Source organism: Aulostomus chinensis, chromosome 13 (assembly GCF_037954235.1).
Source record: "Aulostomus chinensis isolate RoL2024-O1b breed Wild chromosome 13, RoL_Achi_v1.0, whole genome shotgun sequence".
Lineage (NCBI taxonomy): Eukaryota > Metazoa > Chordata > Actinopteri > Syngnathiformes > Aulostomidae > Aulostomus > Aulostomus chinensis.
In genome coordinates, this window is record NC_141332.1 from 1,568,201 (window position 1) to 1,588,950 (window position 20,750).

At 42.3% G+C, this 20,750-nt stretch overlaps 1 protein-coding gene across 1 annotated transcript; it reads left to right on the forward strand.

Annotated features, from left to right (window-relative positions):
• The first annotated feature begins 5,237 nt into the window (after nt 1-5,237).
• LOC147250471 (eukaryotic translation initiation factor 4 gamma 3-like) lies at nt 5,238-7,287 on the forward strand. The gene has a single exon (XM_086222754.1). It carries the CDS (start codon nt 5,276-5,278, stop codon nt 7,145-7,147), a length of 1,872 nt encoding a protein of 623 aa, XP_086078880.1. The 5' UTR covers nt 5,238-5,275; the 3' UTR covers nt 7,148-7,287.
• Nucleotides 7,288-20,750: the final 13,463 nt, after the last annotated feature.

The following is a 20,750-nucleotide window of genomic DNA, read 5'->3' on the forward strand; positions in this document are numbered from 1 at the left end:
AGGTAGACTAAACACTAGAAGTGCACAAGCACAACAAAAGGACAGACATATAGACAGCTAAAAACAGATAAAGTGCACAGTGGTTGAAGACAGTTATTGATCCTATAAAAAGATATATCTATATATCTATATCTATCTATCTATCTATCTATCTATCTATCTATCTATCTATCTATCTATCTATATATATATATATATGTATAGGCTGCACGGTGGTGCAGTGGTTAGCACTGTGGCCTCACAGCAAGAGGGTTCGAGTCCCGTTCTCCCTGTTCCTGCGTGGGTTCTCTCTGGTACTCCGGCTTCTTCCCACAGTCCAAACACATGCAATTGGGGACTAGGCTGATTGATACTCTAAATTCTAATACTTTAAATATGAATGTGAGTGTGAATGGTTGTTCGTCTCTCTGTGTTGGCCCTGCGATGGACTGGCGTGAACTCGTCCGCCCACGCACTGTATATCTGCTCCAACTCAGGGACCAAATCAATCAAGTTGGGCTCAAATAAAAGTCTGTTGTTTATTGCTTATTAGGATCCCCATTAGATGATGCCTACGAGTCCTCCTTGGGTCATTAAAAACGATGCTTCTGCCTCATAACGAAACAGCTAACCTGAACAGACATGGGCGTGTCCCTGCGATGGACTGGCGACCTGTCCAGGGTGAACCCCGCCTCTCGCCCGTTGACGCTGGGATGGGCTCCAGCCCCCCCCCCGCGACCCTTAATGTGTAGGAATAAGCGGAAGATGACGATGGATGGACGGATATATATGTATGTATATATATATATATGTATACACACACACATATATATATATACATATATATATATATATACATATATATATATATATATATATATATATATATATATATATAAACAATTTCACAGTGTAAAAAGGAGTCAGTAATAGCAGCAGAAGTCATTTGTTGGCAATAAATAAGTATATTGTTAAATATATTGTTGGGTGTTTAGTGCAAAAAGACAGTCCTTCATTCTGTGGGGGTGTGATGGGGGGGGGGGTAGCTTCCTGACAGCCTGATGGGTATAGCTGAGGGTGGGGGTGGGGGGGAGTTTAGCAGCCTAACAGCCTGGTGGATAAAGCTGTGGGTGAGTCTGGAGGTGCGAGAGTGGAGGCTCCTATACCTCCTCCCAGAGGGCAAGAGGCTGAATAGGTTGTGTGCGGGGTGGCTTGAATCGTTAGCGATTGTGATTGCTTTGTGGGTGAGGCGGGTGGTGTATATGTTTTGCAGGGAGGGGAGTGGGGCACCAATGATCCTTCCAGCTGTGTTCACTATGCGTTGCAGGGCTTTCCTGTTGTAGTCAGTGCAGCTCCTGCCCCATACAGTGATGCAACTGGAAAGGATGCTTTCAGTGGTGCCTCGATAGAATGTGCTCGTGATGGCTGGTGGAGCACTTGCCCGTTTGAGTTTGTGCAGGAAGTAGAGGCGCCGCTGGGCTTTCTTCACCAGTGATGTGGTGTTGGTTGTCCAGGAGAGGTCCTCACTGATGTGCACCCCCAGGAATTTGGTGCTGCTCACTCTCTCCACAGCAGCACCATCAATGGTCAGTGGTGGGTGTTGGGTGTGGCCTCTCCGGAAGTCGACAACAATCTCCTTGGTCTTGCTGACATTCAGCAGGAGATTGTTGTTTTTGCACCATGTGGTCAGAAGATTGACCTCCTTCCTGTAGTGAGTCTCGTCGCCCTTGGTGATGAGACCCACCAGAGTTGTGTCGTCCGCAAACTTCACCTTGTGATTGGTGCTGTAGGTTGTCTGTCGTGCAGTCATGTGTAGGGTTGCCACCTTTCAGAAATAGAAATAAGGGACGCCCTCCCCTCGTGCCCGAAGCTGCACAGGCGAAAAAAAATGGGACATCCCCAAAACTCCTAAGATGCATAGAAATGTATCTATTTTTATATGAAAAAACAAAATGCTTTGATTTAAAGTTTAAAGTTCTTTATTAGCACTGAATGTGTAGACATGACTGTACAGACAGCCTGAGCCTGATCATCGTAAACTAGTAACAGACAACATATTCATGGTAGAAATGGCCATTTATGTAGATCTCAGTAGGTCAGGTCTCTGTATCTGTGTGGAGTCAAGAAAGAAAGTGCATAACATAAAAGTAAGAAACAGATAAAAAAGAAAGTGCATAACATAAAACTAAGAAACAGATAAAAAAAGTGCATAACAAAAAAAATTCCTGCATGCCTTGCAGTTTGCTTTCTATTCATCTTCAGTGACTCTATCGAGCCACGGGTTGCCCTCTTCCCACTCCCATCTATAGTTTTGTAGACGTTTCCTCTTTGAGGACGAGGTGGGGTGTCCTGAGCGTCTGCTGTAGAAGTCGAAGACGTCTTTGTTGTTGTTTTTAAAACACTGCACTGAGCAGAGCGAGCCAGGTAACTAGGCAACGAACCGTGACCAGGAAGTGGAGCGCAAAGGGGCTGGGCTGTGCAGTGCGGGGCAGGCAGCAGGCAGGCAGATAACATATTTTGCTGTCTTTAATATTTCCTGTCCTTTACTTTGTTCATGATTGTTAGTTCAGTGTTCACGTATGTGCGCGGGTGTGTGTGTGTGTGTGAGACAGACGTGCATGGGACAATTGTGGAATACGGAATAAACTGCCGTTCCGTATCGAACCAATACGGAACGCAACTTTTAATTCCCAATTACGCAACGATTCGGTAGTTCAAGGGACGGGTGGCAAGCATCCTGCCAACTTCAGGCTAGATTGATTAGCATGATAGCTAAGCCCAAAACAAGCTAGCCATTCCCTAGCCATTCATCACTGTTAATCCTTTAAAATCCTCTCTCACCTATGTGTCAAAGCACAAGCAGTAAAATTTCACACAACACTTTGTTTTCCCAGCATCGCTGATAATCTCGACGCTGTCAGCATCTTGTCCGGTCCACTCACTTTGTTCTGCAGCTGACGAAGGGTTGAAGTAAAACATGCTCAACAAAACATTCACAACGGAAAAGCTTCTTGCAATCTTCTCGGAAAAATATTTACGAACGTTTGTAAGAAGGATTTTTTTTTTGTATTTGCATTACATCCTCTATTTTCCATGACTTCTGGGTACACAAAGAAACAACAAAAACTGAAAAGTTGAAGTGTGTGTACACAGTTTTATGATCGTCAAACACAAAGTCACTACTGTGTGGCTCTATGACCTCTCCTACATCCACTTAAACTCTTTCTTTAAGTATTTACAGGCTGCAATTGATTTTTTTCACGATCAATTTTCCCACCAAATATTTTCAATTAAAAGAGTATAAAATACAGCAAGATTGAAAACATTTTTGAACCCATTTTTTTCCCCGAGTCAACGCTGACATCTTCAGGTGTCTTTGTTTCATTTGATCAACAATCACAGACCCTCAGTGCAGAGAAGAAGAGACAGTCTACAGCCAGGCAAAGCCCCCGCAGGCTGTCCCTTCTCCTCGCCCCAGTCAACACCACCTGCAAGTCCTGCAGCAGGCTGGGAGGTTAAATGTGCTCTGCAGAGTTTCTAAGTTTCACCTGTGCCTCAACGCTGAGCGCTGCTTCATAATCATCATGACGCCACATGGCTGGACTGTAATGGACCTTGACAGGTGGTCAGAGTCTTGAAAACAGGTTTCTAACATTGACAGAGCTCCGGACTAACTTCTCCACGGCGACTACTGGTCCTACCAACTTTATCAGTTGGTTGCATGAGCGCATGGTTTGTTCAACACATTTTGTTTTGGTTTCAGTATTGTCTTAATCAGTGAGCTTAAATAGTTGTCTTAATTACAGTTGCCTCACATACCTCAGTGAACCACCCAATGAGCAGTTCATTCTCCTCCACCCAGCGATTGCTGTCGTCTATCCCCTGAAAAGAGCGTTGCGGTTACAGTGCATCTTTAAAATTTCGAGGTTAAAGTGTGTTAAGCCACTGACAAGTTTAGAGTTGCCCGCCACAGACCGACGACCACTGCCTACAATAAACATACAGCATAGCGTTCCCCTCGTACCACAGCCACGGGTACCGTGGTAGCCATTGCGGCTGAAAGTGGTAGTTTATTTCTTCACCTGTCTGTCAGCAAGTCTGTCTGTGGCTGCTGCACATTCATCAGCTGAGTCAGCTGATGAGGTGCAGTCTGGTTTCAACTGATGATGGACAGCTTAACAGGCCAACCAATTGAACTGGTCACGGTTTTTTGATTGGTTGGAGGTAAATTTGGCCCTGCATCCCCTATGTAGCAGGGATTTTGATGCTTCCTTTTTTAAACATCATAGTTTATTGATTACCATCAAGCCATCATGACAAATTCAGGGACTGTGATAAAAAGTTCATAGAAGGGGAGCCTACCCCTCCTTTAAAGAAGGAAAAATGAAGGATATAATGTCCATCCATCCATCCATTTTCTACCGCTTCTCCTGTTAAGGGTTGCAGGGGGGCTGGAGCCTATCCCAGCAGCCTTCAGGGGGGAGGCGGGGTTCGTCCTGGAAAGGATGTCCATACCAGAGAGAACCCACACAGGAACAGGGAGAACATGCAAACTCCACACAGAAAGATCCCATACTCAAGCTAGGACTCAAACCTGGAACCTTTTTGCTTGTGAGGCGACCGTGCTGCTTCTAGAATATAACGTTTATACAACAACTTGTTCAGATAAAAAGTCAAAGTTAAAAGAAAGATAAAAAAAGCAGAGTGCATCAGTCTCCAAGACACAAACTACAGCTGGTAGGAACTGTTCTCATTAATCCTGATGGAGAGTGAATTTTTTGTGGGTTTTTTGTACAGCTTTATTTGTGGTTACCAAGATAATATGATGGCTGGTGGGTGTACACACTCCATAGTGGCCAATAATACTTACATTTTTCTGATTTAATGGCATGCAACACACAATTACATACAACTAGGAAATGCTAAAACTCATACCACAAAAGTAAGTGATGCCACCTGTCATACTTTAACATGTTCATCCACACTAACAGTACAGATGGTAGAAATCTGGAAAATAAATTCTAGATTCTATCCTTAACCCCCCCCCAAAAAATAGATTTAAAGGGTTTTTTTGTAGCTCAAAGGATGAAAGAGTTGAAAGACTTCATAATTGTAGAGCTGATGGAATAAAGATTAGAATGTCAACACTGTGAATGACATCATACGTCACGTCTTTCATGCAATTATGACGCATCAAAGACGAGAGCGCTCAGGCTCATAAGTGAACAGACTTCACCACTGCTGACAGAACTCTGTGAACTAAACTCCGCTACACTTGAACAAAGGACCGTTTACAATGGCTTTTTACCGCAAGGACTTCTGTCAGCGGTCCAACCAGGATGCTGCCTCCTCCCGTTATGACAAGGAGAGAGCGGATGTGCACGTCACCGAGAACAGAAGGAGAAGCGAGCGGGGCTTAACGCCCTCCTATCACAGGGCCCCGAGACCCACCCCTGAGGTCCGTCCTTTTCAGCGCCATCACAATGAGTCCAGGAGCATCGTCCTTGAGAGCTCCAGCAGTGACATGCAGCTTAATAAGGCTACAAATGCATGGAAGCCCTCAGTGGTGAAAGTTTCCTCTGCCAAAGACCGAGAACAAATAAAGATCAACGAGCTTCTTGGGTCCCTGCGCTGCATCCTAAATAAGCTGACGCCTGACAAGTTCCATGCCCTGACCACTGAGGTGATGGAGCTGCCTCTGGACACGGAGGCTAGACTGATGGGGGCAGCTGGCCTGATTTTTGAGAAGGCCATCATGGAGCCCCACTTCTCAGGCACATACGCAAAAATGTGCGGACGCCTGATGGATTTAAACGCTCCCGCCTCAAACGGGCAGGGAAAGGTGACTTTTCATCACCTGCTGCTCCACCTCTGCCAGGAGGAGTTTGAGAAGGCAACAAATGTTGAGGCTACTGATGAAGTGAAGTGTCAAGAGGCCCGGGACAAAGCCAAGCGACGTTCCCTGGGCAACATGAAATTTATTGGGGAGCTCTTTAAGGAGCACCTGTTGAAGGAGTCGGTGATGCATAGGTGCATCAGGACGCTGCTCAAAATCACAAATGAGGAGTCACTGGAGCAACTTTGCAAACTCCTGTGTACAGCTGGGCGTGACCTGGACACCAACAAAGGCAAGGCTCAGGTCGATGAATATTTTCGCCCGATAAATGGCATCATCAGAAATGAGAAGGCGTCCGCCAGGATATGCTTCATGCTCCAGGACGTGGTCGACCTGAGAAAGAATGATTGGGTGCCTCGTCGGGAGGAACAAGGGCCGAAGACAATTGGCCAAATCCACAGCGAGGCAGCAAAAGAAAAGCAGGAGAAATTCTCGAAGGTCCACCAGCAGCAACACAGACGAGACAGGATGGGAGGAAACACAGGGGGCTGGGGCCCACGGGCAAATAGCCGTAGCAGGCCTTGCCAACCTCAGGATGAGGCTCCCATCACCCAAAACAGACCAAGCAAAACATCACCCAAGATCACAAAGAAACAGGAGTTCACGCCAGCGGAGTGGAAGCCAGCTGAACGTAGGACGAAGGTGTTCCAGGTGCAGGAGCTTCGCCAGCACTTGGACAGACTCCTGCAGGACAAGGCCAGCAACCAGCTCATCAAAGACTGGCTGGAGGCTCACGTTGATAAAGAGCTGGCCACCTCCAACCAGTTTGTGAGTGTGTTGGTGATGCTCGTGTGCCAATCATCTATCAGAGGTGGTGACGTCTACTGGCTGGACGCTGCACGTCTGAGGGAGCGAGTTGGTCTCCTTCAGATGTGCCTGAGCAGTGAACAGAAACAGCTGCAGGCTCTCTACGCTCTCCAGGTCCTGATGGGACAGATGAATCATCCAAAAACACTGCTACTGAGGATTTTCGACACCTTATTTGAGGAGGATGTCATTTATGAAGGCACTTTCCTCAAGTGGAGATCCAGGGACGACCCAGAGGAGCGAGGAGACAAAGCTTTAGCCCTGGAGTCCGTGAAACCCTTTTTTAGGTGGTTGAACGAGGAAGAGGAGGTTCACCAGCAGCCAGCACTGCAGCAGCCCCCCCGTCAGCCAGCGGCAGTTAAGACCTGCCAGAAATTCTCACCGAGGCCAATGCTCTTCAGAAGGGCAATTCAGGAGGCTTTGAGGAACCCAGGACAACAGTTTGAGAGAGGCACCCGCCAGTAGACTCAATAATGTACTGGTGCCTCTCTTTTGTCCACTCCTTGTGCTCTGTTTGAATTGGAAAACATCTTAAATTAATGTAGAAATATATTTGACAATTAAAACCCAAAGGTTAAAAAAATCCATTGTTTTTTTGTGATTTTGTGAAATGTTAAATAAAATTTCTGAATTGAAATAAAAAAAGTAAAAGTTAAAAAAACATTTCATTTGCTGGTAAGGCAGCACAGTAGTGCAGTTTAAAAAGGAAAAACTGTTGATTAAAGTGTGATATTTTCTATTATTCCATGTCAAATACTCAAGGAATTATACATCATACACCAACTGTACACATTCACTCTGACTAGGAGATTATTTTCTGCAGTCACACCACATTTTAAAAGTTGTTCCATATGTTTTTCTTCCCTAAATACAGAAAACGCACGGTATGGAGTGACATTTGATGCGCAAATGCAGCCTTTAGTGATCATAAACGTCAGGTTGACTCATGACCTGTGAAGTCCATGAGTCTCTGCGGAATGTCAGGTTGATGTGTCGTCTGATTCCCTTCTCCCACAGTCAAGGCCTCCTGTGTTCCTGAATATATATGCACACACACACACACACACACACACACACACACACACACACACACACACACACACAAAACGGCAGGGCTATCGGCCAGGTCATCTTTCACTGCCAGAGATGGGAGCTGTAGGGACGGTGAGGAAGGTTTGCTAACAGGCAATGACAGTGAGACAAGTGATTGTTTATGGTCAGATAGCAAAACGGATGTCATAACTATGACAGCAGGAGCATAGAGAGCAAGAGAGACAGGGTGAGACAGTGACAGGAGCAGAGGTAGCCTTTAATTACACATAAAATGATCTTACCGTGACGGTCGGATGCAGTCTAATTATTCGGCTTTTTAAACATGTTGTCTGCTGAGTTGTACTGTATCAAATTTGAAAACCGCAGCCTGTCATAGGCCCTGTCAATGTCACGGACTATGATGCTAAAAGAAACACAGAAAAGTAAGAAAAACAGTAATACACAGTGGGGTTTCTGGCAGAATGACACAACGTTTGAGAACAGATTGCGCTCCTTCAATTTCATGGCAAGATTTGAACGGCGAAAATATTATCGACTCGTGTTGTTCTCACATAAGTAAAAGTGCAGATTAAAAAAAAACATGTTCTCTAAGAGATTTCCATTTTATGTCGGTTGCGATAGGAAAGACAGACCGGAGAGGCAGAGGAGGGATTGTAAAGGGTGCTGGGCCGGATTGGAACCCAGACTGCTGCACTAGCGGCTCAGCCTGGATACACGCCAAGATAATGAAGGAGACAGAAGACCCCCTACGGTACTGTATGTTCAGTCTTTTGTGGAGGTCGTAAACAAAACCTACATAATCACATGACACATTATTCTCTTCCTCTGATGTGAGCATGTGCTGCCAACTAGGGTTGCCACCTTTCAGAAATAGAAATAAGGGACGCCCTCCCCTCGTGCCCGAAGCTGCACAGGCGAAAAAAAATGGGACATCCCCAAAACTCCTAAGATGCATAGAAATGTATCTATTTTTATATGAAAAAACAAAATGCTTTGATTTAAAGTTTAAAGTTCTTTATTAGCACTGAATGTGTAGACATGACTGTACAGACAGCCTGAGCCTGATCATCGTAAACTAGTAACAGACAACATATTCATGGTAGAAATGGCCATTTATGTAGATCTCAGTAGGTCAGGTCTCTGTATCTGTGTGGAGTCAAGAAAGAAAGTGCATAACATAAAAGTAAGAAACAGATAAAAAAGAAAGTGCATAACATAAAACTAAGAAACAGATAAAAAAAGTGCATAACAAAAAAAATTCCTGCATGCCTTGCAGTTTGCTTTCTATTCATCTTCAGTGACTCTATCGAGCCACGGGTTGCCCTCTTCCCACTCCCATCTATAGTTTTGTAGACGTTTCCTCTTTGAGGACGAGGTGGGGTGTCCTGAGCGTCTGCTGTAGAAGTCGAAGACGTCTTTGTTGTTGTTTTTAAAATGTGCGGTGGTGCACTGAGCAGAGCGAGCCAGGTAAGTAGGCAACGAACGGTGACCATTGGGACAATTGTGAAATACGGAATAAACTGCCATTCTGTATTGAACCAAGCTGCTACGACAAGCTGCTACCTCCGACTGTCGGCCATTTCGCTTCACCGCCACAACCCGCTAGCACCAGATGTCCGCCATTTTGCATCACTGCTGTCCAACTGCCATTTACCCTCACCGCTACTATGCAGCTAGCTCCAGCCGTCCACCATTTCACCTCACCGCCGGCTTGGTGCCATTTCGCCTTACAGCGCTAATCCCACCCTGATGGCCCACCACTGAGTTTTACCCATCTTTGTTTGTATCTAAATGCACTTTCGTGCTCTAAAGGAACATCTTGTCAGATGACAGGCATTGTTGAGTTTAACATCACATCCAGCATTACAATGTAGTGGCACAGATATTCCACTGCAGAGGCGACATTTGACATTTGCATTCCACGTGTTTGTCACCAAGGTGTGAATTCCCCAACGCAAAGCAAATGCCAAGAAAATCTACATCTTTCTTCTCATAACCAGCTCTAAGCTAAACTACTGTGCACCATGAAATGTCAAAAACCACAGTTATCCCCAGAGAAAAATCAATGTGCTTGTCTTTTCACCGCATTGGTGTGTATTCTACAGCTGCTTCATCATAGATGCTGATTAATTTCATGAGTGCTTCAATTAGTTTGTTAAAGTCCCTGAATGACTGATCTTGGTAAATGTTGGGTATCTATAAAGAGTGGGCTCATCTGATTGTTGGGATGGAAATAATGGAGGGGAAAGCTCCTGGTGCTGGGGATATTTATCATCCATGATGGCACATGCATGTGTGTGTGTGTGTGTGTGTGTGTGTGTGTGTGTGTGTGTGAGAGTTTATGAATGGAATAAGGGGACTTCATGCTGTTGCATGGACAGCATTTCTCTGGTTCACATGCTGTCCTCATTTTAACCACTTGGGGGCAGTTAAAGATCAGAAATATGATGCCACACACACACAGTCGCATACACACATGCATAGACACCCATCCAAGGGTACTATTGTGCAATTTTTATTGGGTTGGTTGGAGACTGCTGCCACTCTGTAGCTATATAGGTCTTCACAGCTCCCAGCCAAATTAAATAATCCTTTAAGAAGTGCCCTTCACTAAGTAGTCTTCTTTCACACCAGAAATCTGTCACTTTTGCATTTGAGGGTGGCCAATATTGGTTCCTTGTCTGAGATAAACTAATTTTGGCTAGCGTGAGCAGTGTGATCATGATGGTTTACTCAACAATGATCAAGAGCATGATGATGCTTTAACATGGATTTGTAAATGCCAATGAAAGAAGAAATAAAAAAGTGTCAGTGCAAGCAGGGTTTCCAAATACATCGGTTATTCAAGACTGACAAAGTCTGATTTGACAGCCAAGCTCTCTGTGGAAGTTGTGTAGTGGCTGCAAATCATCATAAAAATGCATGTTATATAGGTCATCATGTGTGACCGCTGTGGGTTGGATTGGGGTATAGGGCCACGAGATGCCAAGTCCGCTTGTTAACCTAGAAGTGGACTTGACAGACAAGAGCTGAAACTTAAATGATCACATTTCCACCTCTTCTGTGAAACCTTATATTGGATACGTAAGTTAGCTAGACCACTCAAGGATTTGTCGGAATAAAGACAAATTGGATACTCTAAATTGACTGTAGGCGTGGCTGTGAGTGTAAATGGTTGTCTGTCTCTATGTGTTGGTCCTGCGATGGACTGGCTACCTGTCCAGGGTGAACCCTGCCATCGAGCAACCCAAGGGTCTCTGACTCAATCCTCACTTTTCTCAGTGACCATATTAGAGGATCCTTGAGTAAGATACTGAGCCCCTAATTTCTCCTGATGGCCTTGCAACAGACTGGCGACCTGTCCAGGGTGTACTCCGCCTCTCACCCAATGTCAGCTGAGATAGGCTCCACCCCCCCAGCACCTGCATTAAGATCAATACACTCTGATAATGATGGGAAACATGCAAACAACATACAGACACAGACACAGTCACACACACACACACACACACACACACACACACACACACACACACACACACACACACACACACTCAAACAATGTGCAAGTTAATTGGTGATTCTAAATTGACCGTAGGCGTGGCTGTGAGTGTGAATGATTGTTTGTTGGCCCTGTGATGGACTGGCGATCTGTCCAGGGTGAACCCCTTTCTCTAATGGATAAGCAGTACAGAAAATGGATGGATGGATAGATGGATAAAAGAAAAAACACATTCGAAAAAAAAAATGTTGTGCCCTTGAAAATGAGGGAAGCAATATACCTTGGCTATGTCTAATAGAATAGAATAGAATAGAATGCCTTTACTGTCATTATCCCAGGTACAATGAGATGCAACGCTGCTCCTCAGGATGTGCACATATAAATAGAAAAATATACATAGACACATACTTACACTACTATACCTACAAAAGGACTAATACTGACATAAATTTACATGGACTCTGCAAAGACATGAGGACATATACTTATACATATAAGACATATACATAGACTGTACAACTGTAAACAGGCTTGTGCAAGTCCCACTGTCGATACATGTGGGAGTGGATAACAGCTTTAAGTGGTGCTGTGGTGCATCCAGGTGCACAGGCACATTCTAGTACCAGGTTCAAGGTGGCTGTGTCATCAACAGATTGAGGTGACATAGCATTTGCAGTGCAAACATGGCAGAACAGTCCTGGTGATAGTGCAAAACATATAGAGGTACTTATACAGTTCAGTCCTCATCCTGAGCTGGTTTTGTGTAGGAGGCCGGCAGATTTGGTGGTGGAAAACAAAAGATAGTGCCGGTAATTGTGCGAAGGCACTTCAGTTAATCTTCCAGAAATTAAAAGAACAAGACCCAAATCAGAAATTAAACAAAGGAGAGCCAATGTGCCATTGTTACAGGAATGGCCCACTACACCTCTTGCCCTTAAGTTTAACCTGTGTTTGATTATGTATGTTCTGATTGGTGCACCTGATTTGTCACATGATCCTGGGACCGACTGTTCAATCCCTCTCTGGCTGTGGGGGGGATGATACCCAGATGCTCTTGACATTGATTGAATTTTCTTTTGTAAATGTCAAAAGAATTCCCCCCCTCTATTTTATGAATTAATGAATTATGAGTTACCTACCACAATACCAGGGATGGCTGTCCTCACCGTCTTTGCCTCTCCACCTTTCAACCCTTTCAACTGATACATGGACAATTCTTTAATCCTGACACTTACCAGATTAATTTGAAGTCACTAAAATTGTCGTGTGATTATTATACTGAAGCCTAATTGAATAAACTGTCTCACTCTCTTACAGACAGGCCAAACTCAAATCAATGTGTTTTTTTTTCTTTTCATTTCAATATTCGTAGTCTGCACAAAAATTATGACGACCTGAAAACTTTCTTGTCAACTCTGACTCATTCTTTCTCAGTCATTGCTCTTTCGGAGACATGGCTGAATGATGATATCCTTAACCTAATACCCCCTGTCTCATTATAATGCATTTCACTCCACGAGAAAAGGCAGAAGAGGAGGGAGTGTGTCTCCATATGTCTCAAACAACCACAACTTCATTCCCAGGAAATATCTTCGAACCGACTTTGATACTATATTAGTAGAGTCAATATGTGTTGAAATCCCATGCTGTCAGCAGTTTATTAGTAAACGCATTCTGAGCACTTCCATTGGAAACAGTTGTGTTGTTATGGATATAATTTATAGTTAATTAGCTAGCCAGCCTCGTAACATGCAATCTATTAACCATGAACTCCTTATAAAAATATCCATACACATGAATGTGTGTCAAGGCAGCACAGTGGTGTAGTGGTTTGCACTGACGCCTCACAGCAAGAAAGTTCCAGGTTCGAGCCCCGGTTCAGGGACAGGATCTTTCTGTGTGGAGTTCCATGTGGGTTCTCTCCAGTGAGTCTGGCTTCTTCCAAAGACATGCAAATGGGGACCAGGTTAATTGAATATTGTAAATAGGCTGTGAGTTTGAATGGTCTGAAAGGCTGCTAGGATAGGCTCCAGCCCCCCCCCCCCCCCCATGACCCTTCACAGGATAAGAAAAACAATGAATGTATTTACAGACCACCTGACCCAGACATTTGTACTGTTATTGATGCACTCAACTCCACTATTGATATAGTTATTAATTATTGATTTTTTCCATTTTTATTACTAAACTTTCCAGAATCACCATATCCACTGTCACACAAATTGATATCTTGTTCAATTCTCTAGATTTTGAGGTCACTTCAGGCCTCTTGATATGTGACGTTTCAGGAGATCTTCCAGTATTTCAATTTATTTACTATAACAACTCCCCCAAGGCCATGGCTGCTCTAAAGGAACCAATCAAATTCCATAAATTCACCAGAAAGAATTTGGACTACTTTAAATCAGCCATTAACTCTATCTCTTGGGATGGGGTTCTTATGTTGGAAAATGAAATTAAAGCTTATCATTTATTTTTAGAGCTCTTCAATTCTGCACTAGAGATTTCCTTTCCCTTGATTACTAAGAAATCCAAATATAATTCCTCTAAGGGGAAGCCATGGATAACAATTGAGTTAAAGAACTCTCCCACAAGAAAAATAAACTTTATAGGAAATCGATATCAAACCCTTCCCTCATTAACAGTGGACCTACAAGAAATACAAAAATCCCTTTACAGTGTTAGTAGAAAACACAGAAAAAAATTCTACTCACATCAATTTACTCTAGCAACAACTGGCATTAACAACATGGAACCTCATCAACCACCTATTGAACAAACAAACTCACTTTTTATAAACTTTTTATAAACTCACTAACCCACATGATACTGCTAATTAATAGCTTCAATGATTTTTTGCAAATATTGGCCCTGAACTGGCATCCAGCAATCTGATATAAATCTGTGTATCATGATTAAAGGCCAGTATTCTCCATTACAAAGCTTGATCCCCAACTTTATCAGGAAGTCCATGATATCATCATGACATTAAAGAGCCCAGCCCATGGACACGATGGCATTAAAAGTATCCATAGACTTCATCATCCAATCCCTCACTCACATTCTCTCTTTATCTCTTGAATCTGGAATCATCTCCCATGATTTAAAGATAACAAAAAATTATCCCAATATTTAGATCAGGTGATCCTAAGGAATTCATTAATTATTGGCCAATATCAGTTATGCCCTGCATATTTAAAATTCTAGAAAAGCTAATCTACCCTAGACTTCCTAATCATTTGTCGGCTAATAATATGTTATACAAACACCAATATGGCTATCAGAAAAAATACTCCACAGAGCACGCCCTTATACAGTTTGTGCAGTATATCTCGTCAGCTCTTGACAACAGGAAATTTGCTCTTGGAGTCTTCCTAGATTTGAGTAACGCTTTCAACATGGTCAGTCATGAAATTCTTATTGCCAAACTCAATTTATGTAGTGGAGAATACAGCCCGGAGTTGGAGAACAATATCTGTATCCTGACATTTTTTTCTTCTAAAAAATCAGAGATTTTTTGATGGTGTTCCCCAAGGATCAATCTTGGGTCCTTTGTTATTTTTAATCTATATCAATGACATGGCCATGTCATGTGCTAATCTTCTTCCAGTATTGTTTGCGGATGACACTAATCTCCTAGCTTCACCAAAAGATTTCAACTCACTGATCAAAAATGTTAATGATGAATTATCGACTGTAGAGAAATGGTTTCAACTGAATAAGCTGACTCAATGTGAAAAAATGTAACTTCATGACCTTTTTTAATATTATTGGATGCTATCCTAAAGATAGCGAGCAAGCTAAAATCTATATTAGCAATGCTGAAATTGAACTCATTCAACAAACCAAATTCTTAGGGATCATCACTGATGGTGGTCTAAAGTGGTCTAATCATATTGACCTAGTAACCAAAAGATCAGCCAAGATGCTGGCCATACTGAGGAGGGTTTGTCATTTAATTTACCTTTAAGCTCATCTATTTTGTAGTATAGTTTTTTTTTGTCTCCTTTTATGAATTAGTGCAATATTGTCTAGGCAGCAACTTACCCCACCTACCTCATGAAATAGCAGATCATACAGAAGAAGTTTCTTAGACCGATATCTCATTCAAGTAGACTGACACGGCGCAACACCATGCCAGAGAAAAAAAAACACAGACTATGTATCGTACACACCATTTGCTATTATGTCCTCACATATGCTGGCAAATTAACGTCTTTTTTTGTGAATGAGTGATGTGCAATACGTAGCTTCAATATCGTTAGAATGACGTTGTTTGCATTTTTGTTAACGTTACTTTGTTAGCGGTGGATCAACACGAAAAGGCAAAATTTAGTATAGTATTTTCCATATTTTTGTATCCTTTTTTGCTTTTTGGTGATGAAATATTCTTTTTACTATGCCTTTAAAATATATAGTCTATTTTTTGTATTTCTAGAAATGACATAGTAGATAATTGATTATTGCATGTTGATAGTATAGTCCAAGTCCTATATCTGGAGCTGGGTTTTTTTGTGTTTGGCAGTATGTGTCATGCTCAGACTAAGAGCAAGTCACTGTCAGTTATTTGGCCAACCTCTTGATATCGTGAATTAATTGTTATTTGTAAATATTGCATTTTCCAAAAAACCCCACTTTATTTTCCACCTATTTGAAAAGTTTATTATCATTATTATTATTATTTTCTTATGAATAATATTTTGCACTGCTCTTAGCCCTCTACCCTCCTGTCTTGCTACCCCTCTTGCTGCCTCCAATGCCGTCCATCCTAACATGCACCATCTACACCCCTTTTTAAACAGTATAACTTAATTCATATTAATAAAGTGAGTACATACATAACATACAAACATATTTACTTGTTCATAAACTCATTCATTGGAAACTATATCTTCCAGTAAACCAGGTCTTCCAGTCACTCTCCAGAACATACTTATTTCCACATCAGAGATACAGACATACCAGACAAGACTTAGGAACGACAGCCTACTTGTACCACGCACGTGAACATCTAGGCACCAGTTTAATATTACCTTCAGAGGCCGGAGGCGTTGGAGTGAATTAAGCCTACAGCTCAGATCTGTTTCATCATACCCTTCATTTAAAAAGTAACTGAGTAAACATCTACTGTCTACCTGAAAGTCCTCTTCAAGAGACCTTTAGACATCTATCTTTGATGGATTTTGTCTTTTGGATTTTGAAGTAAAAATAAATGTATTATTTTTATATGTCATTCATAAACCATCCATTTTTATTTCATCTGGTTTTATCCACTACTTGCTGCAATAATGTTTGAACATGAATACATTCAGTTCTTTTCCTTTTGACACATCATGAGTGATGTGTCAAGGAGATAGCACCATTGCAGTTAACTGTTCAGGAATGTAGGTTTAGTAATTTTTTATTCATACAAATGTGGCTGTCAGTTTGTGTGAAGCAGTCAAGCTTTGACATGCTAGTAAATGGATGTGCAGTGAGCCATAATAGATGACTATAAGAGGAGGTGGGTTGTGCATGTGAATCAAGTGTCTGGCTTCCTCAATAGCAGCCATGGAGAAGCCTCTCACTGCTCTGCCTCACAGTCAATCTGTTATGGATGTTTTATTCGTGCTTCACCCCTCTCACTCAAACGCAAAAACTCTGTCTTTTATTCCTATGCTCTCTTTGCAGTTAACTCTCATATCCAAATTTCTCTCTTAAATAATGGGATGTTCTTTTGTCATCATCATACCTCCCTCACAAACCTTTTCCTTTCATGTCTTGGTATTCTGTAGCTCTTCACCAGACCTCTCTTTTTTTTGCCAGGCGGGGGATTGTAGACAGCCAGGTTCCATTTATTAGCCTCAGTTTTTGAGGTCCAACAATTGTTGTTTTATGATTGCTCAAACACTATAAAAAATGACTGCCCTTCCCATCTGAACAGTGCAGCCAAAGCAGAGGTGCTTCTAACCTGGATTCTTTCTTCAGTAATCTGCTGCAAAGTCATGAGTGAAAGCTGTGTGAAGTCTAACCCTGGACGGGTCGCCAGTCCATCGCAGGGCCAACACATAGAGACAAACAACCATTCACACTCACAGTCGCACCTACGGTCAATTTAGAGTGTCAATCAGCCTCGTCCCCTCTTGATGTCTTTGGACTGTGGGAGGAAGCTGGAGTACCAGAGAGAACCCAGCAGGCACAGGGAGAACATGCAGACTTCTCTTATTATTGTTTAAATTTCAAATTTGGTGAATCTCTTTTCTACAAATTGCACTCATGGCTTTTGGATGCTGACTGGTATCTGGCTCTTCACTTTATCTCCCATTGCTCTCTTATACATCTCCAGCTGACTGACCTTTCCACCACGAATTCCTCATAGCAGGCTACAAAAGAAATTGTATTTTTACGGGCTCATAAATTATCCAAACCAAATGCCACATTCAGTTTAATGATGCTTTATGATGTGTCATTGTATGGGTTAATGTCTGTAGTGCTAAACTTCGACATATGAATGAATGTCCTTTACATTGAAGCCCTTGTCAAAAAAGCCTATTGCTGGCAGGTAAATCTTTGTATTTTAGACATACAATTTTAAATTTTGTATTTGTAGCAACATAGACACTGTTATTTGTCTGATTACTAAAACTCCAACACCAGCTTGCAGAGGTCACACTACCTGGCACAATATACAGTCCACCACACGGTCTCACACATGATTATATATAATGATTATAGACAATATGGTCAAGATCCTGGTTCTAAAAGAGACAGCTGGAGGAATAGCAATCTGTAATGTACATCAAAACCACATGCTCCTCCAAAAATTAAATATACTTCTATAAAGGGGAGGTAGGCACCGCCTGTTTTTGGCTTTCTTTCTTTCTTTTTTTTTAATTTAACAAAAGAAAAATAATACACAAACGATATGGCATAAATCTGTCTAAATCATTTTTGAATCATACTCTGATCATTAACACTCCCTCCTCACTCCTCACAACCTACATTGACAATAAATTACTGCAAATAATGGGTTTCTGACCTGTCCATAAGAAAGGCTGCTACTTGCGTGTCCATATCTAAAACTTTTAACTCTTTTAGACTCTTCCAGTGAGCAAACGAATCCCCAAGAATCACTCGTGTTGCACTGAGCCTTTTATCCTTCTCCCTCTTATCTATTCTTTGTTTTATAAAAGACCTTTTCTTTTTACTGTGTTTCCTCTGGCTTTTTGGGATCCAAGTTCATCCTCCTTCATGCTGCTCACCAAACACGGATCCAACAAGGCACTGATACCCATTTAAGGCTTCTTGGTCTCAGCATTTTGATGGACAGCTAAGTTGCCCAATCAGGTGCATTCTGGTTTTGGGATGTTGATGGACAGCTCTACGGGCCAACCAATCAAGCTGGTAGCAGTTTTTGATTGGGTGGAGGTAAATTTGGTCCTGCACCCCGATTAGGGATTTGGATGTTTCCTTTTTTAAACTTAATACTGTAGTTTATTGATTACCATCGAGACATCATAACAAATTCAGGGATTATAACAAAAAGTACATAGAAATCTGGGAGTCTACCCCTCCTTTAATTTACAGTCTACATAGAAAATAGAACACATTCTGAATTTGCAAAAATCTAAGAAAGCTGTTGTTATTCTTATCTTTAAATGTCTTGTGAAATGAGAGTCACAAAGCTGGTCTTTCTTCCTTTTACATCAAACAGTATCTTATTCTGCCCACAGTATCTCACTTACACACACACACACACACACACACACACACACACACACACACACACACACACACACACACACACAATCTTCTGCCATAGTGTTTGCGTGTGAGAAAAGGGAATGCACTGGTTGTCTTATCATCAGTAGCAGCAGGAAGAGGCATGGCCTTATGGGGATGAAGATACTGGTATCACCCCAGCTGACTTTAACATGGCGAGTCAGCCTGCCAAGCTGATCCTCTAGGTATGAGTTTGTGAGGACACTGTGAAGTAATCACTGATCGCTCAGTGAAAACATTTATCAGCCATTTAAAAAATGTTTTCTCTCACTGGTTTGCATATTGGCTTTATTTTCCTTCTCATCTTTTTTTTTTTTTTTTTTTTTTTTACGTCTTAACATCTATTTGGAGCAAATATCCCTGAGTGGTGGTGGTGGTGGTATGTAGTAGTGTGTGTTTCTCTCATGATTCATGCATGTCTTTGTGTGTGCCTGAGGTAAACCAGGGGTCAGTGGAGAATGATGAGGCCATAGAATTCACAATTCCAGCCTCCTTCAACTCTGATAACTTGCTCAATATTCTCCGTGTAGTAATCTGGGCAGGTTCAGAATTGAAGTATCCATTGCGACAGTATCTTGTCTTAACAGCTTGGGCTTGCCTGTTTTACTGTCTACAGAGCTGAAATGAATTGATGTCACATCAGTGAGTAGAAGTGTCATCTGACACCAATCATCAAGAGCTTTCATCTGAGTCCAAACAAGAACATACTGGACCCAGTAAGCGAACCATGGGTTGTGCACATCTATTTGAGTGGTGGGTAATGATAAGCTTACATTATAGTAAGCTTACTAGGCTACAAGTTTGTCCTAAAATGTATATCTAATACAATAGCCTGTTATTATTATTGTTCAGGACTTGCATAATTTTGCTTGCTATCCTCGGTTCCTCCAGAGCTTCTACAATGACAGCCTGACAGGCGGCACAGCGACAAAATCGGAATGTGACAGGAAGGTTGCGGGAAACCTGAGACAACGCGGGTTGCCTTTTTCACACAGCAGGCGAGCCGAGCAGAGCCGAGGCGAGCCGTTAAACATCTGGGTCGCTTGGAAAGTCAGTGGATGTCGGTCGAAATGCCGAGTCGACCCTTTCAGAGTGCCCAAACACCCTTGTTCATCCGTGTTTTTGGTGAAGTGTCTAAGGAGCTTAATTTTGCCTTTCTTAGGGTTTATATATATTTTTTTATAGTTTATATTTGTGACCATGGCGAGCCTTTGCACCTAAATCAAAGAGCATCTGTCAAGCTTCGAGCTCAGTTGCATGTAAATGCTCCATGAAATGTCACACACTTTGCCCAAGATGTGTAGATCTCAGTGCGTATTAGGTGCATCTGAATACACCAAGAAGTCCTGGCTTAAATGTACTAGTTAACCCTCAAAATCTCATGAAACCACACAAACTGGCAAGTCTGTCTTCTCACCCTGTGAGGATCAATACTTATTGCAACCAGAACGAGGGCCCAAAGAAGGACTCTACCTTGCGCCAACATTTTCTTCCATCAGCAGACATGCCCTGCATCTCCAAAGTGCCCGGTGCATTCAGAGGAGCACCTGGTGTTTTCAGCAGAGAAAAAAATGCTTTGGTGGACATGGCCCTCTATGTGTAACAAAAGACCCTTTTCTATAAGTGAGAATTTCACACGTGAAATAGGAAAATTATAATAATAAAAAAAGAATTCCATTCATTACCAGAGCATGGGTTCATTCATTCGAATACAGTAGTTTCCTGGAAGATTTGACCGAAGTCAGAGACAGA

What these genes read in the sequence shown, in the direction of transcription:
- LOC147250471 (XM_086222754.1), top strand. Translation starts at nt 5,276, where the DNA reads ATGGCTTTTTACCGCAAGGACTTCTGTCAGCGGTCCAACCAGGATGCT.